The 22267-nt window shown below is 42.4% G+C and overlaps 1 protein-coding gene across 1 annotated transcript; it reads right to left on the reverse strand.

The window, feature by feature from the left end:
• Positions 1-182: 182 nt before the first annotated feature.
• LOC308365349 (X-ray repair cross-complementing protein 5-like) lies at positions 183-20621 on the reverse strand. Its single transcript, XM_080838739.1, has 21 exons — positions 20585-20621; positions 19721-19834; positions 19387-19570; positions 19108-19156; positions 18866-18988; positions 17961-18143; positions 16339-16453; positions 15688-15826; positions 14973-15085; positions 14248-14310; positions 13567-13704; positions 13013-13103; positions 12284-12414; positions 11196-11392; positions 10272-10359; positions 10034-10103; positions 9532-9641; positions 6508-6604; positions 6035-6102; positions 1211-1285; positions 183-359 (listed from the first exon to the last, which is right to left on the reverse strand). The coding sequence occupies exons 1-21, from the start codon at positions 20600-20602 to the stop codon at positions 345-347; spliced, it is 2181 nt and encodes a 726-aa protein (XP_080694865.1). The 5' UTR covers positions 20603-20621; the 3' UTR covers positions 183-344.
• Between the last annotated feature and the right edge of the window lie 1646 nt (positions 20622-22267).

The following is a 22267-nucleotide window of genomic DNA, read 5'->3' on the forward strand; positions in this document are numbered from 1 at the left end:
GCACGTGCACAGGCGAACACGCGAACACACACACACACACGCACACACCTGAATGACTACAGGCTCGCTCATCGCCATGTCCGGTCAGTTTTATTACATCATCATAAGCTGACAGACCCACATAAAAAAAGACAACACATCTTCTCAGTTTTGACAGCTAGACGAGATTCCAGACACGCAAATCAACGAGAGCAACTCTCCATGTTAGTTGCCTTCAAACAAACAGTACATTATTGAATGAGCAACAGTCTGGTTGAAGAAGGCACAGCTGACTCTGTTTTTAACTGTTGGTGTGCAGACTAAAGTCTCCAGTGCTTTGGCCAGAAGTCCAGACGTCTCTGCTCTCACATCATGTCCAGCTGTTTGAGGAGATAAAAAAATAAAAACAACATTAGGAGGAGTCATTGGATAATTAATTATTATCTAGCGCCTGGCTCTGCTCCCAGATCAAAAGCACCGCCACCCCCTCTTCTGCTTATATCTCATTGAAGAGTAATGAGTGTCCTCTGAGAGCATCTGACCGAAGACAATCTGTGTGCTCTGACCATTGTGCCTGCGCTGGAGGAGTCTATATTTAGGCCCTTAACCTTGAATATGGATGAAGACTTCCAGCATTAATCAGAGCCAGAGTCAGGCAGTATCCCAGGAGGGCTTGGGGGCAAACATGCAGCCCCTTGCTATTGTCCGGTAATTTCACAGCGTTTTCTGTGGTCTGGAAACTCGCTGATGGTTTTTTCGTTGGGGTTAGCAGGGGGTCAGAAATGAGTGCAGCCGAGAAAGGGACTGTTTAGCCTTCAGCTCATCTGCCCAGACACTACTCTTATCTTTCTTCCGTGCTCATTTTCAACAGTATCAACGAGCGAATAGCTGATTTTCTACACAAGTCCTCTCAACTTGCTGATAGGTCAGCCAGGAAGCAGTCAGGCTGTTTTCAACTGAGGGATTCCAAACCGTATTCCAGTAAAACAATGAACTGATATAGTCTAGCTGAGGTAAGCTATCAGAAATGATCCGGTATATTATGACAGTGTCCCTGAACTCTAAAACCAAGAAGCAGCATGTGCAACCCTTAAAGATTAGGTTTTACATATATTTTTTTGTTCTGGTATTCATATTATTGTGAGAAATGATTCCAACATTGACGCCTCAAATTGGAGTGCTTTCCAGCGCTCTACTGTTTAGAGTGAAGATGGGGAAGGAATGCACTCACCAGATCATCTACGTCTCCTGTGTCAACCGCCGCTGGAATCTCCACCGCCTCCATCTTCTCCTCCAACAGGAGGAACTGAAGAGAAAGGATTGGTATTATTATTAGTGTGCTTGCCCGAAGGGAAGCACAGTATTGTTATCGTCAAGTTTTCTTTATTTATTTATTCTCCCCGTTTTTCTTGCAGCTAACTACTCCTCGCCCGTTTGAGATAGAGACGCCATTCAAACACCGAAATGTCCGGCTCGATCCGGTGCAAGCCGCTATGACTTTTCGTGGCGGTACTCCTTGCCACTCCTTTTTTATTCCTCTTTTTCATCCCCTTTTTTCTCCATAGACTTGCATGGCAGAACTCTGTGCATTATGACATCATAATAGGCTCATTAAACTGGCTTGCACCTGTGCTTCTCACTGACACCTCCGCCAAATCCAAGGAACCGCATTTTCTCTGTCCCTCTCAATTCAACTTTGAAAAAGAATAAGAGGAACCGTATTTCTCTGTCCCTCTCAATTCAACTTTGAGAAAGAATAAGAGTAACTACAGTTTCTAACCTAGCTACCATATTTCCACTTCGTTAAGGTGAGTTGAATGGCAGCATTTTCAGTGTACTGACTGAAATTTTAATGGAAACTGATAGTGTTAGCCGTAGCAGCTAACATATAAATTAACGTTACGTTAACGTTGGAGACGCCATTTTCCTTAATTCAAGTTGTGAAGTAAACCTTTGAAGTAATTCATGAATTTAGTTGTGTGGATATAGTGAGCTAAGGCTTGTATTCCCACTACGGTAACGTTAGCTATCCTAGCTGTGTTAAGCAGAGCTATCCTAGCTGTGTTAAGCAGCTGTAACCATAGACATGTATACGTAGACGCCGCCTCCACTGCTTCTCGGCGAAACGCGTCGCCGCCATATTGTTACAGGAGCTCTCTGACTTCAGAGGTCTGTCAAACGTGTCAAACAACCGCAAGTTGCCAGGAGCTGCGGTTTGTCTGGATACAAATCACGATAACCTTTTACATTTCGCAACCAATTTCATGGAGTATTCAAGGGTTTATGCTCTACGTGAAGTGTGTGAAAAAGATTTGCCTCTACATTACTTTGAATCTCGCTAGTTAAATCGCCAGTCATTCATGTGCATGGGTCTATGATAAACGCGCACCTGTCTTGCACAGCTCGTGCACTTTGAAAATACTGAGAAGATCTATAAACTATCGAAATAGTGCTTCTTTAGTTACTAGGTATTGACCATCATTAAGAGAAAGAGCATACATCAAATAGTGAGAAACTGGCAGTCAGTGTGTTTTTCATAGTTTAATAGTTCCTTTTCAAGTATGTGCATTAAGAAACCTTGAACAGTGCAATTGCCAATACACAGTTATTTCACAAATCAACATTACAAAAAAAGCTATATATTTCTATAGCAGTAAAAATATACACATCTCAATATATACATACACATCTCAATAGTTGAACTGTAATATAAATAACATAGCATATATATAATACAATATAATATAATGACTCAGTATAATGTGCAATGGAATAACATATGATATATATAATATGTGATACAATATAATATAATGTAATATATTTTAAGTATAGGTATATATTCATATTATATAATATATATATATATATTTGTACATTTGTACAATTTGACATATACAATCATGCTCATAACATTTTCAGATCTATGCAGTGCAATTGACACAATATAGAATTTCACACAATATATGATATAATATAATAATTTAATCTAGGCTAGAACCCTTTAAAAAGTATCGTATTTTTTCGACTGTTGCCAGTCTGTAATTGCAGCGTGCTCAGTTTTGCAATGTGGTGCAGCCTGATTTTGTGGAATATGAATATATACCTATACTTAAAATATATTATATTATGTTGTATCACATATTATACATATCATATATATGTTATTCCATTGCACATTTCTTAATGCACAGTCATTCATTTCTTAATGCACATACTTGAAAAGGAACTATTAAACTATGAAAAACACACTGACTGCCAGTATTTCACTATTTGATGTATGCTCTTTCTCTTAATGATGGTCAATACGTAGTAACTAAAGAAGCACTATTTCAATAGTTTATAGAGCTTCTCAGTATTTTCAAAGTGCACGAGCTGTGCAAGACAGGTGCGCGTTTATCATAGACCCATGCACATGAATGACTGGCGATTTAACTAGCGAGATTCAAAGTAATGTAGAGGCAAATCTTTTTCACACACTTCACGTAGAGCATAAACCCTTGAATACTCCATGAAATTGGTTGCGAAATGTAAAAGGTTATCGTGATTTGTATCCAGATAAACCGCAGCTCCTGGCAACTTGCGGTTGTTTAACACGTTTGACAGACCTCTGGCGTCAGAGCGCTCCTGTAACAATATGGCGGCGACGCGTTTCGCCGAGGCAACGGGCTGAAGCAGTGGAGGCGGCGTCTACGTATACATGTCTATGGCTGTAACATCTGAGTACGGGGCTAAAGGCTAACTAACACTACGTAACGGGAGTATCCACTGGCAGTTTCAGCTAGCCGTAACGGGGGATCATTTTCCTTAATTCAAGTTGTTAAGTAAACCTGTGAAGTAATTCATGAATTTAGTTGTGTGGATATAGTGAGCTAAGGCTTGTATTCCTACTACGGTAACGTGAGCTATCCTAGCTGTGCGGGGCTATGCAAAAGCTGCTTATACTGAAAGAATGGTTAACTTGTTGTGGCCGATAGCGTGAGTTAACATTAACCTGTGTCCTGGGAGTAATGATTCATGAGAGACCTTGAATCATTAGGTTAACTGAAAAACGTTTGAGGATGTACCTGGACACAGCGTAGCTGTTGTAGTGTGCTCAGTTTTCGAAAACTAGACTGAAACTAAGAAGGATAACTATGACTAAATGTGACTAAAACTAATATGCACTGAATCTAAAATAGCTGCTGAATCTAAAATAGATGCCAAAATGAACACTGAGATGTATTAATTTTGGCAGCTATTTTAGATTCAGTCTTAAGACAAAAATGCATATTAGTTTTAGTCACATTTAGTCATAGTTATCCTTCTTAGTTTCAGAAGAGGTTTTTCATGGTTGCTAGCTCTAATCAGATGTACTATAGGCTTATAAGAGAAGACTAACTTTTTATGCCAACGAACACCAATAACTAGAACTAATTTGACAGACTATAAACCAATGTGATACACGTGCTCTCTAGCTATACAGTAAAAGTGTTGCTTACGTTAGATACTAGACCTACAGTCTAACTCTAACTGCATTAAGTCAAACAAGCTATATCTTACAATAAACTTTAAGTAAAGCTGGCTATGTAAGATACTACTAATAACAATTAATAAGAGGTCAACCAAAGCGTTGTATGAACAAATGCAGTAATTTGATCAATTTACCAGCTAAATTGCTTTGGAATAACTGAACATGAATGGGGTTAAACGTTGGAAAATACAATGTTTGTAACTATAGGTCGCAAATGAGTATGACATGCTTTGCTTCCGCGTAAAAAAAACCTGCTGTGCTCCTAAATTTCTTTGTTTTCACATGTGCTCCTTGGGAAAAACCTTAGCGTAGAGCCCTGCAAATACTCTACTTTTTTTCTCTCTCCTTCTTTCTCTCTATCCCTCTCACTCTACTTTCTCTCACACTCCATCTCTCTGCTTCACTTTTTTTTCTCCTTCTTTCAATATTTTCCCTCTTCACTCTCTCTTTACTGTCCAGAGCCACTCTTGTTCACTCTTTCCACTCTTCTTTCTTTCTTCCACTCTTCTTTCTTTTCTTCTTTCCTTCTTCCACTCTTCTTTACTTTCTTCACTCTTCTAGGAGACTAGGAGGGGAAGAGACTAATTCCAAGGCACTTGTTCTCTCTGTCATGGCCGCAACAGAGCAAGCACACTCTCGCAGTTCGTTCACGAAACGCATTCTAGTTATAGCCACTTATTGAGTGTGTGTGTGTGTGTGTGTGTGTGTGTTTGTGTGTGTGTGTGTGTGTTTATGTGTTTATGTGTGTGTTAATGTGTGTGTATGTGTGTGTGTGTGCTTGTGTGTGTGTGTTCTTGTGTGTGTTATCATGTGTGTGTGTGTGTGTGTGTTCATGTGTGTGTGTGTGTGTGTGTGTGTGTGTGTGTGTGTGTGTGTGTGTGTGTGTGTGTGTGTGTGTGTACGTACGTACGTTTGTTTGTGTCAGTTTCCCTCGATGTGTAAGAGTGTGTGTGAAAAAATGAAGAGAAATGAAGAAGGGACTGGTATTATTACTATTACTCCAGAGGAATTCTAAGAACACTGCTTCCTAGGAACAGAGCTCCGTGGAATCAGAACTGTATGACAGGGGTTCTGTCTAAAATCTCTTGAACAGAAACAATTGGGGCAGTGGCGACTGACAACTATACATGCACTGTTTCAAGCTTAAGCTGTTCCAGGGAAGTAGCTCTTGGCCTTCTTCGTCAAGCAACTCCAGCCAGATGTTGGGGTTGGGTGGAAAGAAAAACTCTGTTTGTCTACATGTGTCTGTGTGTGTGTGCGTGAGTCAGCATCCATCTGTGTGTGTGTTTGTTTGTGTGTCAGTATCCGTCTGTGTGTGTGTGTGTGTGTGTGTATGCATCTGCATATGTCTGTGTGTGTGTCTGTGTGTGTGTGTGTGAATGTGTGTGTGTGTGTGTGTCTGCATACGTCTGTGTGTGTGTGTCTGTATGTGTGTCCATCCATCTTTTAGCGTGTGAGTCAGCACCACTGCACTTAAGTAACATGAGAAGAGAGACCACTGTTATATAAGAGCAGAAAGAAGCACACAGAAAAACGGCAAACCTGATTGGCCTCCTGCTTGGACACAGAGCTTCCCTCCACTTCATCTCTGCTGATCAAAGTCAGGCCATCTGCATAAAACAACAGAAACACAAACACAAACAGACACTGAGGACGGTAAACAACCACAGTATTAACAAATGAACAGCTATACAGACTACAACAGATACACTCAGATTTGAGCAGAGTCTGCAGTAGTCCAGAGACAGATCTATCTCAGAGAGACCCTTCTAATAGTCTGTAAGTCTGTGACTAACACTGGAATACTACACTAACAGTCACAGCCTTGTTCACTTAAACCACATGCTTTCATTCGGTGCAATTTTCTGCATTCAGTAAGACCTCTCAACTTCCTGTAGACAGAGTCTGTCTAAGCCCTCTCACTGCTGAGCTGCTGGACTAAGCAGAAGAGGACCTGATGAGTTTGTCAGATGAGCAGGAAGACGGACAGTACAGTGCTGTCCCCTACGGCCCACCTGAGGAGACTAAATCCCAGAATTCCTGGAGGCTTCTGTCTGGAATACTTCTCTTCAGGGACTGCATGTAGCTGTTGAAGAGTTCAGCCGTTGCAGCCTGCCAAGAAACACACGCACATGCACAGACACACACGCACAGACACACACGCACAGACACACACACACACACACACACACACACACACACACACACACACACACACACACACACACACACACACACACACACACACACACACAGAAGTCTTGAGTTTCCTCCTTCCTTTGAGATTCCTTCCAACACACACACCCTTGCCAGCTTGTGCTGTACGCTTGAAGTTCAAAACTATTCTGCGAAACATTTGCTGCTTTAATAAACGGACTGGCCATGTCACTTCACTTTACCACCAACTGATGACATTCATGGAGAACATTCATTCAACAGTGTTCACCTAAATACATAAACACAGCCGATTCTGCTCCAGAAAGTGCTCCTTCTAAGGCTTTTGGTCTACAGTAGCAGCTCACAATTACCGCTGGCAAATACCCCGTTGTTAACTGTGTGGGCCTCTGCAGCTGTAGACAGCGTATCCCCTTAGACAGCGAAGTCCTCTGGCTTCAGGGACCCAGGTGTCTTCACACTTAAGAAGCTTAGGCGTGATTATGATGCAATATGGCGTCAGTCATGGGGACGCAGGGTGGGTTCTACACCAGGGGCGGAGCCACGGGCGGGCATGGGTGGGCGTATGCCCGCCCAGATTGACTACTCGCCCGCCCTAATTAGACACTGCGATAAATTGACGTATCGCAGATCGAAGTCTGTCTCATCACCAAAGACGCTGAACTCCCTTGCCAGATTTTACGTAAAAAAAAATTGGTTTATCATTTTTTGTTTTACCACGGCTGCTTGCATCAGTTGCTGGTCGATGTGAATTGCATAAACGCGCAAGCCTATCTAGTTAGCCTATCGTGTAGCCTACAATAGGCTACACATTAAGGGTTGCTAAAATCTGTTTTAATGAACACAGTACACAAATGAACACAGTATTATATCAATTAAACTGATTTTGGTGAAACAATGTATAATGAGTAGATAGACAACAAACATTAATACAACTTCTTCAGGGTAAAACATTGTGAATTACGAACATTCGTTTGGGTTTATGGGAACAGCCACTTTGCAGCAGACGAGGCGCTGACTGCATCTGCTGTCATCAGTAGAAACAAAAACTTCCTCCAACAACATCACTTAGGCCTAGATCTAGCCTATGCGCAAAGTAGCCTAACTTATTCTTTTTATGACATTGAAGGGGAAATATACTGTCACTAATGGTGAATGTTTTATTTTATTGTAGTTAGATACGGTACGGTAACGGTAGATGGACTTTGGTGCCGTATTATAGCCTACTACACTGCACTACACACTTTGAACTGTGATACATTTGTATGTTGTTAGCCGCTATTCGGCGAAATTGAATTTACTGTGTTCGAGACTTATGGAGTTAGATGTTTTCTACTTGACTGTAGGCCTATTATAGGCTAGTGTAATCTTGTATATTTATGGTGGGGGGTATGTTTTGTGAACTGTGTTAGGCCTACCTGTGTTTATCAATCGGTAGCCTCGATATTCAGAATGTTTTGTATCTTTCGCAGGGAAAAAAATGTCTTTATTTTCCAGCAAAGGAAGCCTTGTCTGTGCATTTATTTGAATTAATACAGAACTGACTGATGGGGATTCCCACCTGTTGCGAACGTACAATTCTGACCTAAGATCATAGAGAGCTACGCACGTATAGCGCTCCAAGATCTTTGATTCTGACCCAGTGGCGTCAAGGGAAGCCCACCATCGATCGCGAAAACGTAGGCTACTGTCTTCAACAGTGATAAATACAAGTTCTTGCTCAATTTACAGATTGTGATTGGGACGTTTACATGCTCAATAGATCCTATAACGTGGATAGCATATTCAATTCGCAAACATTTATCAGTTATGATGTCCGTTTTCATACTTATGAGTCACCACCTGCCCATTAAACATTTTAACAAGTCAGTCTTAACTCTTAACAAAAAAAATGTATTTTTATTCAAACGTATTGTGGCAACCCTTAATGTGTATTGTAGCCTACATCATAAGTAGGCCTGAACAATCCTGTAGGATACATCTCTTTACACTCGTGTTCGCCCAAGTTACGTCCCTGAAATTGCACGTTGAACAGGCTAGTTTAAAAAAAAAAAAAAAAAAAAATCGGTCGATAACTCCTAAACCCCCTATAAGGTAGTGGTATGTCTGAACGCTGGCAATTATTACATAGGCATTATACATTTTAGCGAAGTGGTGATGATTAGGCCCACCCAGACTTACTCCACGCCCACCCAACTGTCACGTTCTGCATCCGCCACTGTTCTACACTGGGGAGACTGAAGGGGAAGGTTGGCGGTGTAAATCTCAACACATCCTGTTCTCTTATTCACTATGCTCTCAGACTCAAATAATCAATAATCAAATAAAATGCATTGAGTTATAAACTGCTGTTTAGTCAGTGTTGTTCCTCATGTCTTTACTGAGTCAATGCACACAACAGTGTCTTTGATGACTTGTCCTAATATGTCTGTGCTGAGCTGCTCCTAATATGTCTGTGCTGAGCTGCTCCTAATATGTCTGTGCTGACTGGTCTAACTACTTGCTGTTTAGCACTGGTCCCTGCAAGTCTCTGTGATGAGTGTCTGACTGCTGATTGGTCAGCAGCTGGTCCCTGTGTCTATGATGATGACTGGTCTAACTTCTGATTGGTCAGCAGCTGGTCCCTGTAAGTCTCTGTGACGAGTGTCTAACTTCTGATTGGTCAGCAGCTGGTACCTGTAAGTCTCTGTGACGAGTGTCTAACTTCTGATTGGTCAGCAGCTGGTCCCTGTAAGTCTCTGTGACGAGTGTCTAACTTCTGATTGGTCAGCAGCTGGTCCGTGTAAGTCTCGATGTCAAGTGGTCTAACTGCTGATTGGTTGTTTAGCTGCTGGTCCCTGGCCTCTCTGCCTGCGGATGCTCACCTTGATGGACTGATCCCTGAAGGCCAGGATGCAGGTGATGGCCTTCATGTAGTAGGGTGTGCTCTTGTTGCCCAGCAACTGCTCTATTCTGAGGGTCAGCTGCTGGCAGACTGTCATGAGCACACAGAACAAAAGAGAGGAAGAGGAAGAGGAGGAAGAGGAGAAAAGGGTCACTCATGCTGAATGAGATGCAACTCAAAGGGTTTCAGAGTCCAGTGGGAGTTTGTATACGCAATTCAACACACACACACACACACACACACACACACACACAGACACACAGACACACATACACAGACACAGACACACACACACACACAGACACACACACACACACACATCTTTGTGTATAACATATCAAATGTATGAAAATATATACATGCACTGTCTGTGCTCCTTGGGAACTAAAGCCTTTTTCACTGCTCACATCAGGCATACATTTCCTGTACTATACAGTACAATGCTCCAGGCGGATACGATCACACATGAGATGCACTCTCACCCTCGCCGAAGGGAAGCGTCTTGTGGCGAATAAGTGCACGGAAGTCTTTCACTGGATCCACACTTCCCACCTGACAAAGAAGCAGTTTGTCTTTTAGTATTTAGTATTTTTCCTTTGTATTTTAATTACCACAATATATGCATAATATACAAATGGAAATATGATTATACATATGTTATAATATGTATCTGTACACACATATTCTTGTATATACATAGTTATAAATGCCATGTCTTACAGATGTGATGTTGCCTTCTGAAATCTCGGCCAGATTGTAGTCTTCCTCCTCGTCCCCTTTGGCCTTCTTAGCATCTGGCTCCTCTTTCCTAAAAAACAACCAACGCACAGAAAATCACCTCTAACTTTTCCTCTGCGTAAGGACGAGCACAAACCGCATCAAGAAACTGCATCTAAACATCAGAGCGACTGATCCCACATCAGCTTTCCACCATTTGGCCCCATAAAGAATAAGGCCATGATGTAAACAAAGGCCTTTTTCACAAGCTGCCAGTTCCTGTCTTGCCGCCCAAACCAGTCTGAAGATAGAGACCAGGTGCATATTCCCACAGCACCCTCCCAGGGGTACAGTCTATTCCCACAGCCCGCAACTCATTAGCCCCCCCCCCCCCCCCCCCCCTCCCCATCTCTTTTTCCGACGGACCCATTCCAGAGACTTTCTGACTCGAGTCCACCCCAGTCCCCCGAATGCTGATAATTTATGACTGAAACCGGACACCTGCTTCCTGAAAAAGTTAAACAATGTTTTCGCTACACCCTTCCCCAGTCTTCTGGAGCCCCTGAAGACTCTTAACATAGTACTGTCGAATTATTTATTAGGTGCTAAATGCCTCCAGACCTCAGAAAAGACCTTTTTGGAATTGTAAAGCAACATTATGCAACACATTTTCACTTTTTGATGTTTGTTTTTATAGGCAACTAATTTTGGTTTCATCTTTAAAGTCACTTTGATGGTATATAGTCATGGACAGATGAACACATCGACTGTCTCCCCTAGCCATCCAGGTTATGAACTATGAACTTCTGGTTGGTGTTTGCAAGGTTTTTTGCATACATTTTAGGTAGTTAGATTGCCAGTTTTAGCCCAAAACCTGCTGTAGCAGCTTTCGACCTTAACCCCGGGTTCTCCTCTCCTGGTTCTCACCCGTTCCCGAACACGTCTGCGCCGGCCTTCGTCTCCTTCTTGCGCACCACCACCTTCAGAGGGAACCTCTTCTTCACCTCCTCCAGCGGGGCATGGCAGCGGGCCTCCAGAGCCTGGGGTTTCTCCAGGACTCGCTTCAGCCACGGCTCAATGGAGGGCAGCGGGGCGCCCGGCTGCACCGCCCGCTGGTGCAAACACTGAGGTGGGGTGGGGGGAGGCCGTGTCAAATACACAACGTGGAAAACCAGAGTCAAATGGGAGTACATTGTGAGTATGATTTATCCAAGTGTTAAGCAGTGTACATTCAACACTGGTTTGATATATATGTGTCTTTATAGGCTATATCCCGGGGTTCACCCCCAGCTAGTACAAACACTGAACTAGCTGGGGGTCTGAAGAGGTTACATTAAATACATTCAGTGTGCAACTGACTGAACTAAGAGCTAAATTAAACGCTGTGAAAATAACCTCTGTTTTTCTGTGAAGCATCCCCAGCAATTGTCAAATCTCGGATTTTATTTTTGTTTCGGCCATTAGGGGCCCTTCCATTAAAGATGTTAAAAAAGTCGTACAAATAACCCAGAGCTAACCAAACCAATTACATGACCCAGTAGAGCTCCATGAGCTTCCAGCAGCTTAAAAGCTTGGCTGTTTTTTTTTTTTAGTTTTACAGATTTTATTCTGTTCTGCTGACTGATTTAAAGTATGTACGTAGAATCAGACAGAGAAAACACTAATATCAGACACAGAAAAACACCAAAATCAGACACAGCTTTTGAAAACACTGATATCAGACAGAGCTTTTTATACATTTTTAACAGTCAGTACACAATGTGGCACTCTGGATATCTAATCAACCATGAGGATCCTGACTCCAGTATGTGTTTGTGTGGGGATTGCAGGTACATGCATGATGTGTGTGTGTGTGGGGATTGCAGGTACATCCATGATGTGTGTGTGTGTGGAGATTGCATAAGTACATCCATGATGTGTGTGTGTGGGGAGATTGCATAAGTACATCCATGATGTGTGTGTGTGTGTGGAGATTGCATAAGTACATCCATGATGTGTGTGTGTGGGGGGAGCACCTGGAAGAGTCTCTGGAACTGTGGGTTGGGAATGTGGTTGACTTTAAACAGGTCCTCCTTCTCTCCGTCCTCATTCTCCTCCACCAGCATCATGGAGTCAATGAGGGAGTCCACTGCAGACAGCTGATCCTCTGGTGCACAAACACAGGGAGAGGAGGGGAGGAGGAGAGGTAGGGAGGGAGGGAGGGAGGGAGAGAGAGAGAGGGGGGGGGGGGGAGTAAGTCCAGAGTGAGAGATGGTGAGAGGTGAGGGACAGAAGGTCAGAGAAAGGGAAAGAGAGAGAAAGAGAGAGAGACAAATAGACAGAACCAAAAGAGCGTCAGCAAATGCAGTCAACAAGAATATCAGAGAGGGTTGACCCACGCCGTAAACCCCACAGACGTCCTTAGATGACTACAGTGTCAGTGTCTTCTACAGTGTCTTCACAAGGCTACTGTGTACCAGTGGTTGCACATGTGTACATAGATGACTGCAGTGTCTTCACCAGGGTACTGAGCACTTAATTGACCAGTTCAAAGCAATTGTGTGAGCACTTGCTTTGAAAGCTTTAAATTGGATCCAACTGGACGAATCACTCTACAAATCTGTGCCCCGCTGAGTCTCTTCCATTACCCCAGGGCCAGCTCTGTTGCCCAGACTAGCGGGACAAAAACAACAACAGCAAACACACTGATGTGTTTCCCACATAAGAGAGCGGAGGAATGGGCCTCGGGCCAGGAGCCTACTTACCCGTGGGTGAAAACTTCTTGTTGTTTTCCAGGGAGGCGAAGGCAAACTGCCTCAGATCCTCCATGTAGGGCAACTGGACGTAGATCAGGCACTGTCATAAAAGTAAAAAAAATAACAATTAAATAAGACTTCCATAGATGTTGCAGAGGAGCAGAGGCTAGCAGTAGAGAGAGGGGAAACCACCTCCATGTGTTTGACCTGTTAGATAGTGATGGGTTGCACATTCCAGACCATATCAATTGACCCCTATCCTTAGGCTCTGACACACCAGGGGTTTGGAGCCAGTGCCCCATAGACTAGATTCATTTGGATGGCCATGGTCAGCAAGACACCCCATGCCTGGCATTTACACTTTACACGCCCCCACCTTAACTACGACCCCCAGACATACCTACTCCCCCATCCATCAAGTTCACCCACACATCAAAGACCCCCACAAACATTCCACAAAAGTCCACCCCAAGGAAACAACTTTGGCATTTCATCAAAGATTCGCCAGGAATGACATACTCTTTCAGAGCCAAACACACACACACACACACACCCACACTCACCTCGTACTTCTCCTTGACACAGGGGAAGGCAGCGCCCACCTGGGGGTTGCTACGGCGATCGTAGGCGTACCTGACGATGGCCACCATGTTTGTGCTGTCCAGCGCGCGGATCAGGGCCGACAGGGCGACAGCAGCATGCTGGGAGGATAGACACAGGTGTAACTCACCTGAACACAAGCTCTCTGGCCTGCATGATTACTCAGTGAACAAAGAGATGTTGAAGTTGTACAGTCTGGTTCTGCCATTCAGAGGGGGGGGGGGGGGGGGGGTGTCAAAAACTGGAGCATGACACTGATGATGACCAGGTGATACTTCAATTGAAACCTCAGCCATATCATTGGCATAACGGTGTCATAAGCACTGCATTCCTGATACCATACACGTTGTGATAATGACAATGGTTTAACATCAACGCTGGCATGCTGAGAGGAGACATGCAGGTGTCAGTCACCTAAGCACTAGCAACACAGATAATGGGGGGGGGGACTAGAATGGGCTTAAACTGGAAAAGGGTTGATGATATGGACTGGCGTGGTCCCATCCGACTTCCTCACAGACCCCAGGACGTCCATATGATACCAGTTTAGCTCTACACCCCGGGGTTGCTCTCTAACATAGGCCATGATGTAAAGAAGAGTTTTGGAAGTTATTCTTTCTCTCTCCATTGATTTGTGTACTCACCTCATCATCCCTGGCTGCGAAGACCTTGATGGCCTGACTGCCCATGAAATGGTGGCGATTAATCTGCATGAAAAGATGCCGATACAACACGGCCAGGCGGGTTAGCACAAACGAGTGTCTTTCACAGAGGACAAACAGAGAAACAGGCTGAGGGAGAACACACAAACAGTCATAACAAAAAACCTTTTTCCAGACGGTTCACATTAAACTGCACAAAGCCCTGCTTGTTAAAATCGTTTCTGCAACAGGATTTGGTTGTTGTCCTGCTAGACCGCAACTCTAGGCAGAAATTAAGCGGATGTTTTAACGGTTCAGTAATACTTGATTGGTACCATTCACAGACAGTTAGCTCTTCTTTAATAAACCCAAATTCTGCATTCTATGAATTGTTTCTGTATTTTTTTTGTTCTATGTGGTGTGAAAGCAGATGTGTACACCGCTGGAACGCGATCGATAACAGAAGGACGAAACAATTTGTTTAGCTCTGAAAAATGTTTTCACAGCCTTGCGATTATAGTTTAAAATTACCACATACCACTGTCAATCCACACTGCACACATCATGGAAAATATAATGCATTGGTGTGACTTAAATTACACACACAGGGATAGTACAAAGTCAACCTCAGAACCAATTATACTGTGACATTCTGTTTGGTCATAGACCAGGATCATCTCCAAAGGCTGACATGTAAATGAGAGCTCCCCCTAGTGGCCAAGCCTTACCAGGCTCTGTTTGGTGAAGCCGAGAACAGAGAAGGACTTTCCATCCGACTTGTACTTCATTTGTTCCTGGTCCACCTTGGAGAAAGGAACAATGTCGCTCCCATATCGGAAACCTGATGTGTGGCGGGGGTGGGTCAGAGGAAAATGGAATAAATAATCAGAACCTTCTGTGCCTCCATCTAACATTTCCAAAAGTTAGACAACATCCAAAACCACACAGCCTTGACCAGACCGGTGTTTTACACTAAATATGAGATTTTAAGTATTACTTCTGCATCATCCACCAGTTGTGATATTAAAACGAGAGGAGAACTCAGTCATATGTTTTCTTTTCTTTGGATGCATACTTGCCAACTGTAAATAAAATTTCACATAACTTAAAACATAAAATCCTACAGCTTTCAAGTACATTTTTAACATACTTATTTTATGACGAGAAATTCAACATTCCCAAATAAGACTTAGATTTCACTGACTTTCACATGTTTGAATGAGTGTTTTCACCCTCTAATTCAAGTACAGTAGTGTAGCAGACCTATGACTAAGACTGCAGAGCTGAAGGGTAGTTCCTGTAGCATGTTGCTAAGGGGAGTTTCTGTAGCATGTTGCTAAGTGTAGTTCCTGTAGCATGTTGCTAAGAGTAGTTCCTGTAGCATGATCCTAAGGGTAGTTCCTGTAGCATGTTCCTAATGCCTTTGTGCCTCCCAAGTCTCACCCTGGATGGTATCCTCCCTCTGCACCTCTGTCTCGTTGTCGTCATGGAGACAGTAGACAGTGTCCCTCTTAACGTCGTCTCGCCTGTTGGACTGGGCGTCCACCACGGACCACGTCTTTTTGACCTTTTCCTCTGTGACCTGTGCATAACAGGGATATTATTGTAAACTGAAACGAAAGCATGGATAACTCATGTCACAGCATCTGTGGCCTAGAAATCAGGAGAAAATCCCTCAAATCCTCTAAGTTCACCTTCAAACAAACATAGTAGCTCGGAACAAGCTATAAACAGTCCTAGCCAATCAACATGGTGTTTCAGGAGCATGGGTGTCATTTGTTTGGCTGTTGAGCACAAAATCGACAACCTTTTGAAAAAAACTGAAACCGAATTGACTCAAATGAAATATAAAGATCTGTGTCTGATATTATATGCTTCAAATTATAATATGTAATGCATATATATAATACATTTAATATGTTTTATAACCTACATGTGTGTCAATTTTCTGACGCATTATTTTATAGGAAGAATAAACAGTACATAAACAGCTTTTTAGCTATAATCTTCATACAAAAACATGGCGGTAATGTTGTTACATTGTTGTTTTTTTGCATTTTCCATACTCCAATAAACACATAATGGGCGACTCACAGCCTTGTAGCCCACGATGCGGATGGACAGGGAGGTGCCTATGGTGAGTATGCACGGCCAGGCCATGGGTCTCCTCTCAATGTGCTTGAAGATGGACAGCTTCTCGATGGCCTCACTGCACCAGACAAAGCATAAACACTGGAGTCAATACTTAAGCAGTATGACATGAGGGCAGGGGGGTTGGTAAAGGATGTCCCCACAGCTGTGATTTGGCTGTCAACACAAGGCTGCCATACAACAGTTCTACTACAGACTAACTGAAGACACAACCTTGTGTTGACTTTTGTTTGTTCCCATTTTGTTCATTCATCATCTTCCCCCCAAAAATAATTTCAACCTGAGTTTTTGGCGTGAAAGGTTGCCAAGCAACGAATATGGTCACTCAATTGAATGTTGACGTTCTACAATTCAACTGTTGATATATATCACACACAGAGTGATTACTAGCAGTATACTAGCGGTATTCCTCTTGTCGAATCACAAATTAATAAATTGTTCGACCGGACCCAACTGTTGTAATAAATACTCTACACACTAAGTCACTTCCAAAGATGGAATCAGTGTAACTAAGGATGCTGTCTATATAGTGCACTAAAGTCATTGAAACTCTTGACGATGTCAGGGTGAGGGTACTATGAGGAAGGCGACTTTAACTTGATTCCATTCTTAAATTAGGGAATAATGTGCAAAATGACATTGATTCTTTGGGACTAATGCAGAAAATGTAATCACTTAATATGCAATCAGCTTATGCTATTGAAGAGGGGTCTATCTTGAAGCAGTCACTGTTTATTTCTCACATAAAAGGGGACGGACATCCCCAAATGATTGCACATCCAAATTCTTCATTAGTATCTTCTAATTATACTAATTGCACGGATATATTTCTAAGTGCCCAGCCAGGCGTTACAGAATCTGCCTCACCCGAGCAGCAACGACAAAGCCCCATATGAAGATGAATGAATTCATTAATGGCATTTCTTTGAGCTTTGAAGAATACAATGCATTTGGGTTCAAATGAGGACCCCATTTGTAATACTCAATAGGGGAAGTGTGTGTGTTCAGTGTTAGTTCAGTGTGTGTTCAGTGCATTCAGTGAGGAAAATCCACAACGATATAAAGAGCATCTATTTAAACAAGAGACCCATGCATAAACCAAGTTTTTATATTAACCCTGAAAATAAAAGTGAGCTCAACTGATAGGTTCTGCCCACTGAGAAAAATCCATTAAGATGTTGCATGGATTCGGCTATTTTTCTGGGCATTTGTGTTTTCAGTGTCTCCCATTCCAACTCAGTCACTACAGTCTGTTGCACCTTCAAGACTTCATCACTCACAACTCGTGTCAGAGGTCATCAGTTATACCTGAGGGTGTAAAGGTGCACACCACTTCAAAGATCATGATGCCAAAATAATGGTGCACACCTCTTTTCAATGGTCATAACTGAGAGTTAACATCTTTTCAGAGGTCATTCTTAAAGTTGTATACTTCCTTTCTGGGGTCATACTTAAATTTTTACACCATTCTCTCTGTTGCATGGCACACCTGAAGGTGTACATTTAATCTCGGTCGTCATATCTGAAGGTGTACACTCCCTTTCATCTGAGGGCCAAGGTCATACCTGAAGGCATGCACCTCCTCCATGCCGCTCTCCTCGTCCAGGGAGTGCATGATCTGCTGCACCATTTCCAGCCCCTTCTGCTGCTCCCGCGAGAGCCCCTTCCCGTGGGGGGGCGGCCGGGAACCTCCTTCCCCACCCGACCCCCCCTCTCCTGGATCCTCCGTGTCCGCAGGGAACGGCAGGCTAAGAGAGCACAGGGGGAAACGTGTCAGAGGACGAGGTGAATCAGAGGATAAAGATAGCACACTGTTCTAACCCTCAGGACAGGAGATGCAAAAACAACAATAGCAGTCGCAGGGGCAGAACACTGCAGCTGATGTGAGCCTTTTCCATTCATTCAGTCATGCAATCAGTTAATCAATCTTGCACAATCCTATTTTCGTTATAAATCTATCCCAAACGTATACACAACAACTGATAAACTGAAATCAATACAACCACTAACATAAAAATGGACTTTAGTCAGTCTTGACATTCCAATATAGCGCATAAAAACATAAGGGGAAAATAGGGATCACTGCTCTGTCAGTTGGCAGATGGGACCCAATCACACAAAACTGTACAACTGCATATAAGATCCCATGCCTAGCATTAAACCCACTGCTACCCAACTTTTATGTGTGTGCTGCACATCGATTTGTGGCTTGACATAGCTTTTTCCCTGGCAAAACATTAAAACACATCTAAAAATATACACAACCTTTTTGCACCAACTAAAACTGCCCTTATTCTACATCAGCTGATTTGGAACAAATTCAACGCAATCTACATTTTCAATCCTTTATTTTCGCTGTCCTTTTATCTGCTCATTTGTGAAGCAGTGTTCTGCTTGTTCGTGCTTTGTACATAAACTTGCATTGCCTTGCCTTGTCTATATCCCTGCTGCCACAAGATGGGCTACTCACAAGAACTGTAGTGTGATTCCAGCCCTCTTCAGGTTGCTGATGATGACGTCCAGCTGGTCAGCACACACCTGGGTGTGCAGGTCAGTGAGCAGGGCAATGTTTAACCTGTCACACTTCTTCCCCCTACGGCACAAAAACAGAAAGACGTGATGGACCATTATCTTAGCAACCTTACCTGAGCTAAGCGTTCCATGGTCATTGGGAAAAACCTTTGATTGCTGTTAATATCAGTGCCTACTCACAGGGTTTCCTTTTGCAGGAGGTCCATACACACCACAAGTGCATCCAACCCTGATGTACTCAGAGTAAAGGAAGCAAAACAATATCTGATGCTGTTATTAAAACTATTAGTGACACAAATATATTTGTATCCGAAGCAATGCCATATGTTTCACTTCAAAGTTGAAGGATTGCTGTGGTTTCACTCAAAAGTATCTTTAAGAACAAGGACTACCTTCATGGTAGGTGTAAAATATGGAACAATAATTTCACAAGTGTCTCAGTATCAACCGAAAGGATACAATCTGCCTGTTGAGAACCTGGATGTATATCATTTTGGATCTCCTCCAGCAGCTCAAAGTCTGGGATCATGAGGTGTCTATGGACGGCGATGTTCTGATACTGTCCATCTGTGGCCAGCGGGTTTTTAGTGTGGTCTGACCCAAAGAGCACAAGGCCCAGCTCATCCTTCGTTTCTGCAAACACCTACAGGATTTGCACGCACATCGTAAACAGCTACATTAGATGTAAATCCAACAACCAACAGCTAAAAAATAAAGGATAGATTTAATAATTTTTCTGACAGAACAAATCTTAATGTGTTTTCGAAGCAGCGGTACATGTTTGGATACTTGCCTGTCGTTGAACGAATTTCTGTATGACTTTCTTTGCTTGCTCAAACGGTGCTTCATGGCCAGGAGCTGCATTGCTCATGGAGAAGCCGACATCCATACACAGCACCAGCGCTGACTGAATCCATACAAATTATGATTTTAAAACAACAGCAAATTAAAAGGCATTTGCTCCTTCCAATGCTTTCATTTAAATTGAGTTGAGGATATCGAACTGCTGTCAAGAGTTCTATTTCGCTATATAATTTCTCCACTAGGTGGCTCTGGCACTGGGACAAGCCCCCTTCACATCCTGAGCATGTCTGTGCATGTCCCGCGTCTGAGGCGCTCATAGGGATGTACATGTACACTTCATCATTCGTGTAATTAATAGGACGAATGCTGTAGTTATGCACAACATTCGCTAAATGCATTCTCCATAACGTTTGTCAATTACAATCTTTGCTTAATATCTCGTCAATAACTCATTGATGATAAGATAACGATGATACCTCATATGCGACAGCTAGCAAGAAACAAGGAAACATAAGTTGCAAAAAGAAACTGCAATAAGCAACTAACCTATCAGTAAATTCAGCATGTGAAACAATGACACTGTCATGCTTTTCCTACAATAACCAGCTATCTAGCTACAACCTAAAAACTTTTGCCCTGTAACGTCAGTGAACTTAGCTATACAGTAAGACTGAACAGATCTGGCTAGCTTTCTTGGTTATTAGCGACTATGTCAACTCTAGCCCAAACAACAGCTTTTTGTATTAAACGTGCCCTTTGCTTAAGTCTTTTACTGACACCTCGTAATAACGTTACTTTTCTCACAAAGCACAACAACTTGCACTACAGAGAATGGTCCACTCGCTAACGTTACCTTGCTTGTTCGCGCCATGGCTCATACACTCCTGGAGTTGTTTCACCTTGTTATGAGTCCGGGTAGCAATCAAACCTAGTGGACATTGTACCACCACAAGGCAACTATGGATGACGTGAGTTGTTAAATAAACATTTCTTGAGTTGGCAGTCTCAAAAACACACATTTTCTACACATTTTCTAAACATAATTCACTGAATATTATCTAACAAAGCTAGAGGTGAGTATTATTATCTGCGTGGAGCTAAAGGCTTCTCCTGCTTGTCATGACTGCTATATATGTCTGTATCACCCCTTTGCATCTATAACCAAGAGAGGTGGCTTCGAAGGGCACTTGATTTTTAAAGGGCTTTAAAAACTTCTCTGTTGGGGTCAAATGTACAGCCAACTACTAAATGATATGATTACTGGCATTCAATGGTGTATCATCAATAAAGGAAAGATTTAGATTTCAATGTGAATCTAAATACACCCGTCCAATGTCACAGTGTTTGATGTGGTGTGAGTCTTTGACAGCATTGTGAATATTTAGGTCAGCCGTTCCTCTGTGCTGCGACACATGAGTGTGAGCAATGTCTTGGGGCCAGACCAACACTCACATGACTGAGCACAATGTTTATTCAGATGAGACTTTGGCATCAAAGACTGCATCACATGGACACCTCTAGACAAGGCAGGCTGTGAACCTCCTAATGTGAGCTGGCTAAAAATGCCATGTTGGGAAAGTGATTTGTTTTTCGGCCCTTGTGGTGGTCTACTCTGCAATCAAGACTTGTTATGATCTCCAGTGCCTGAACTTAAAAAAATACAAATAAAATAAAAACACAATACAACATTCTTTTTATTTCGTTATATGATATTATGTACATACTCAAATACATAGCAAAGTGCAAAATTCATTGTTTTAAAACAAATAAAAAAACTATTCCATAACTTCAAGAAACTATTTTCGTGTAAAATATACCTGAGAGAAGTTAACAAAAGCATGAGCAGTAGTTTTTTTCTGCTTCTTGTGAATTGACAATGATGTAATTAAATAAACTTAAACTTAAATTATAATTTGGATTAGGTGAATGTATGATACGCTAATTCACACTTGTGAATGTAGGCCTATTGCTTGTGAAATTTGATTCATGGGATTCATTCATTGTGATATAATAGTCATGCAGTGCTTGGAAATGTAAAGGAAATTATCACCACTGTCATCCTGGAAGATGAACTTTATCCAGCTGGCGTTGTATAGTGTGTGTTGTAGCCTATAGAGTAGCCATGCATTTTAACACACAATTCGTGGTTTCCGGTGAGATAATACGGAAATGTGTGATTTTGAAGTATCAAAAGAAAACAAAAAGGTACACGACATTGCAATTACTCGGAAGGATTAGTCTGGAACCTGATGTAACCGAGTGCAGAGGGTTGTGCATGTTGAGGCATACACTTTCTTACACGTTTTTGTCCATAGACATATGTTTTTGTCTATTGATTGAGGATTAGTGACGCGTATTGTGCGACAATTACAATGACGTAATTTAAGCGACGAATGTACAACACCAACAACGTAAACGTCAAGAGCATGGAGGAAGTCGAAATAGTTCTATTCTTTATGGTGTTTTATTATTGTGCGAACGTATTTCGTACATCAATGCTGGAAAAAAGGTTGTCTAATGTGGACAAGGAGATTGA

Source organism: Sprattus sprattus (genome assembly GCF_963457725.1).
Source record: "Sprattus sprattus genome assembly, chromosome: 5".
Lineage (NCBI taxonomy): Eukaryota > Metazoa > Chordata > Actinopteri > Clupeiformes > Clupeidae > Sprattus > Sprattus sprattus.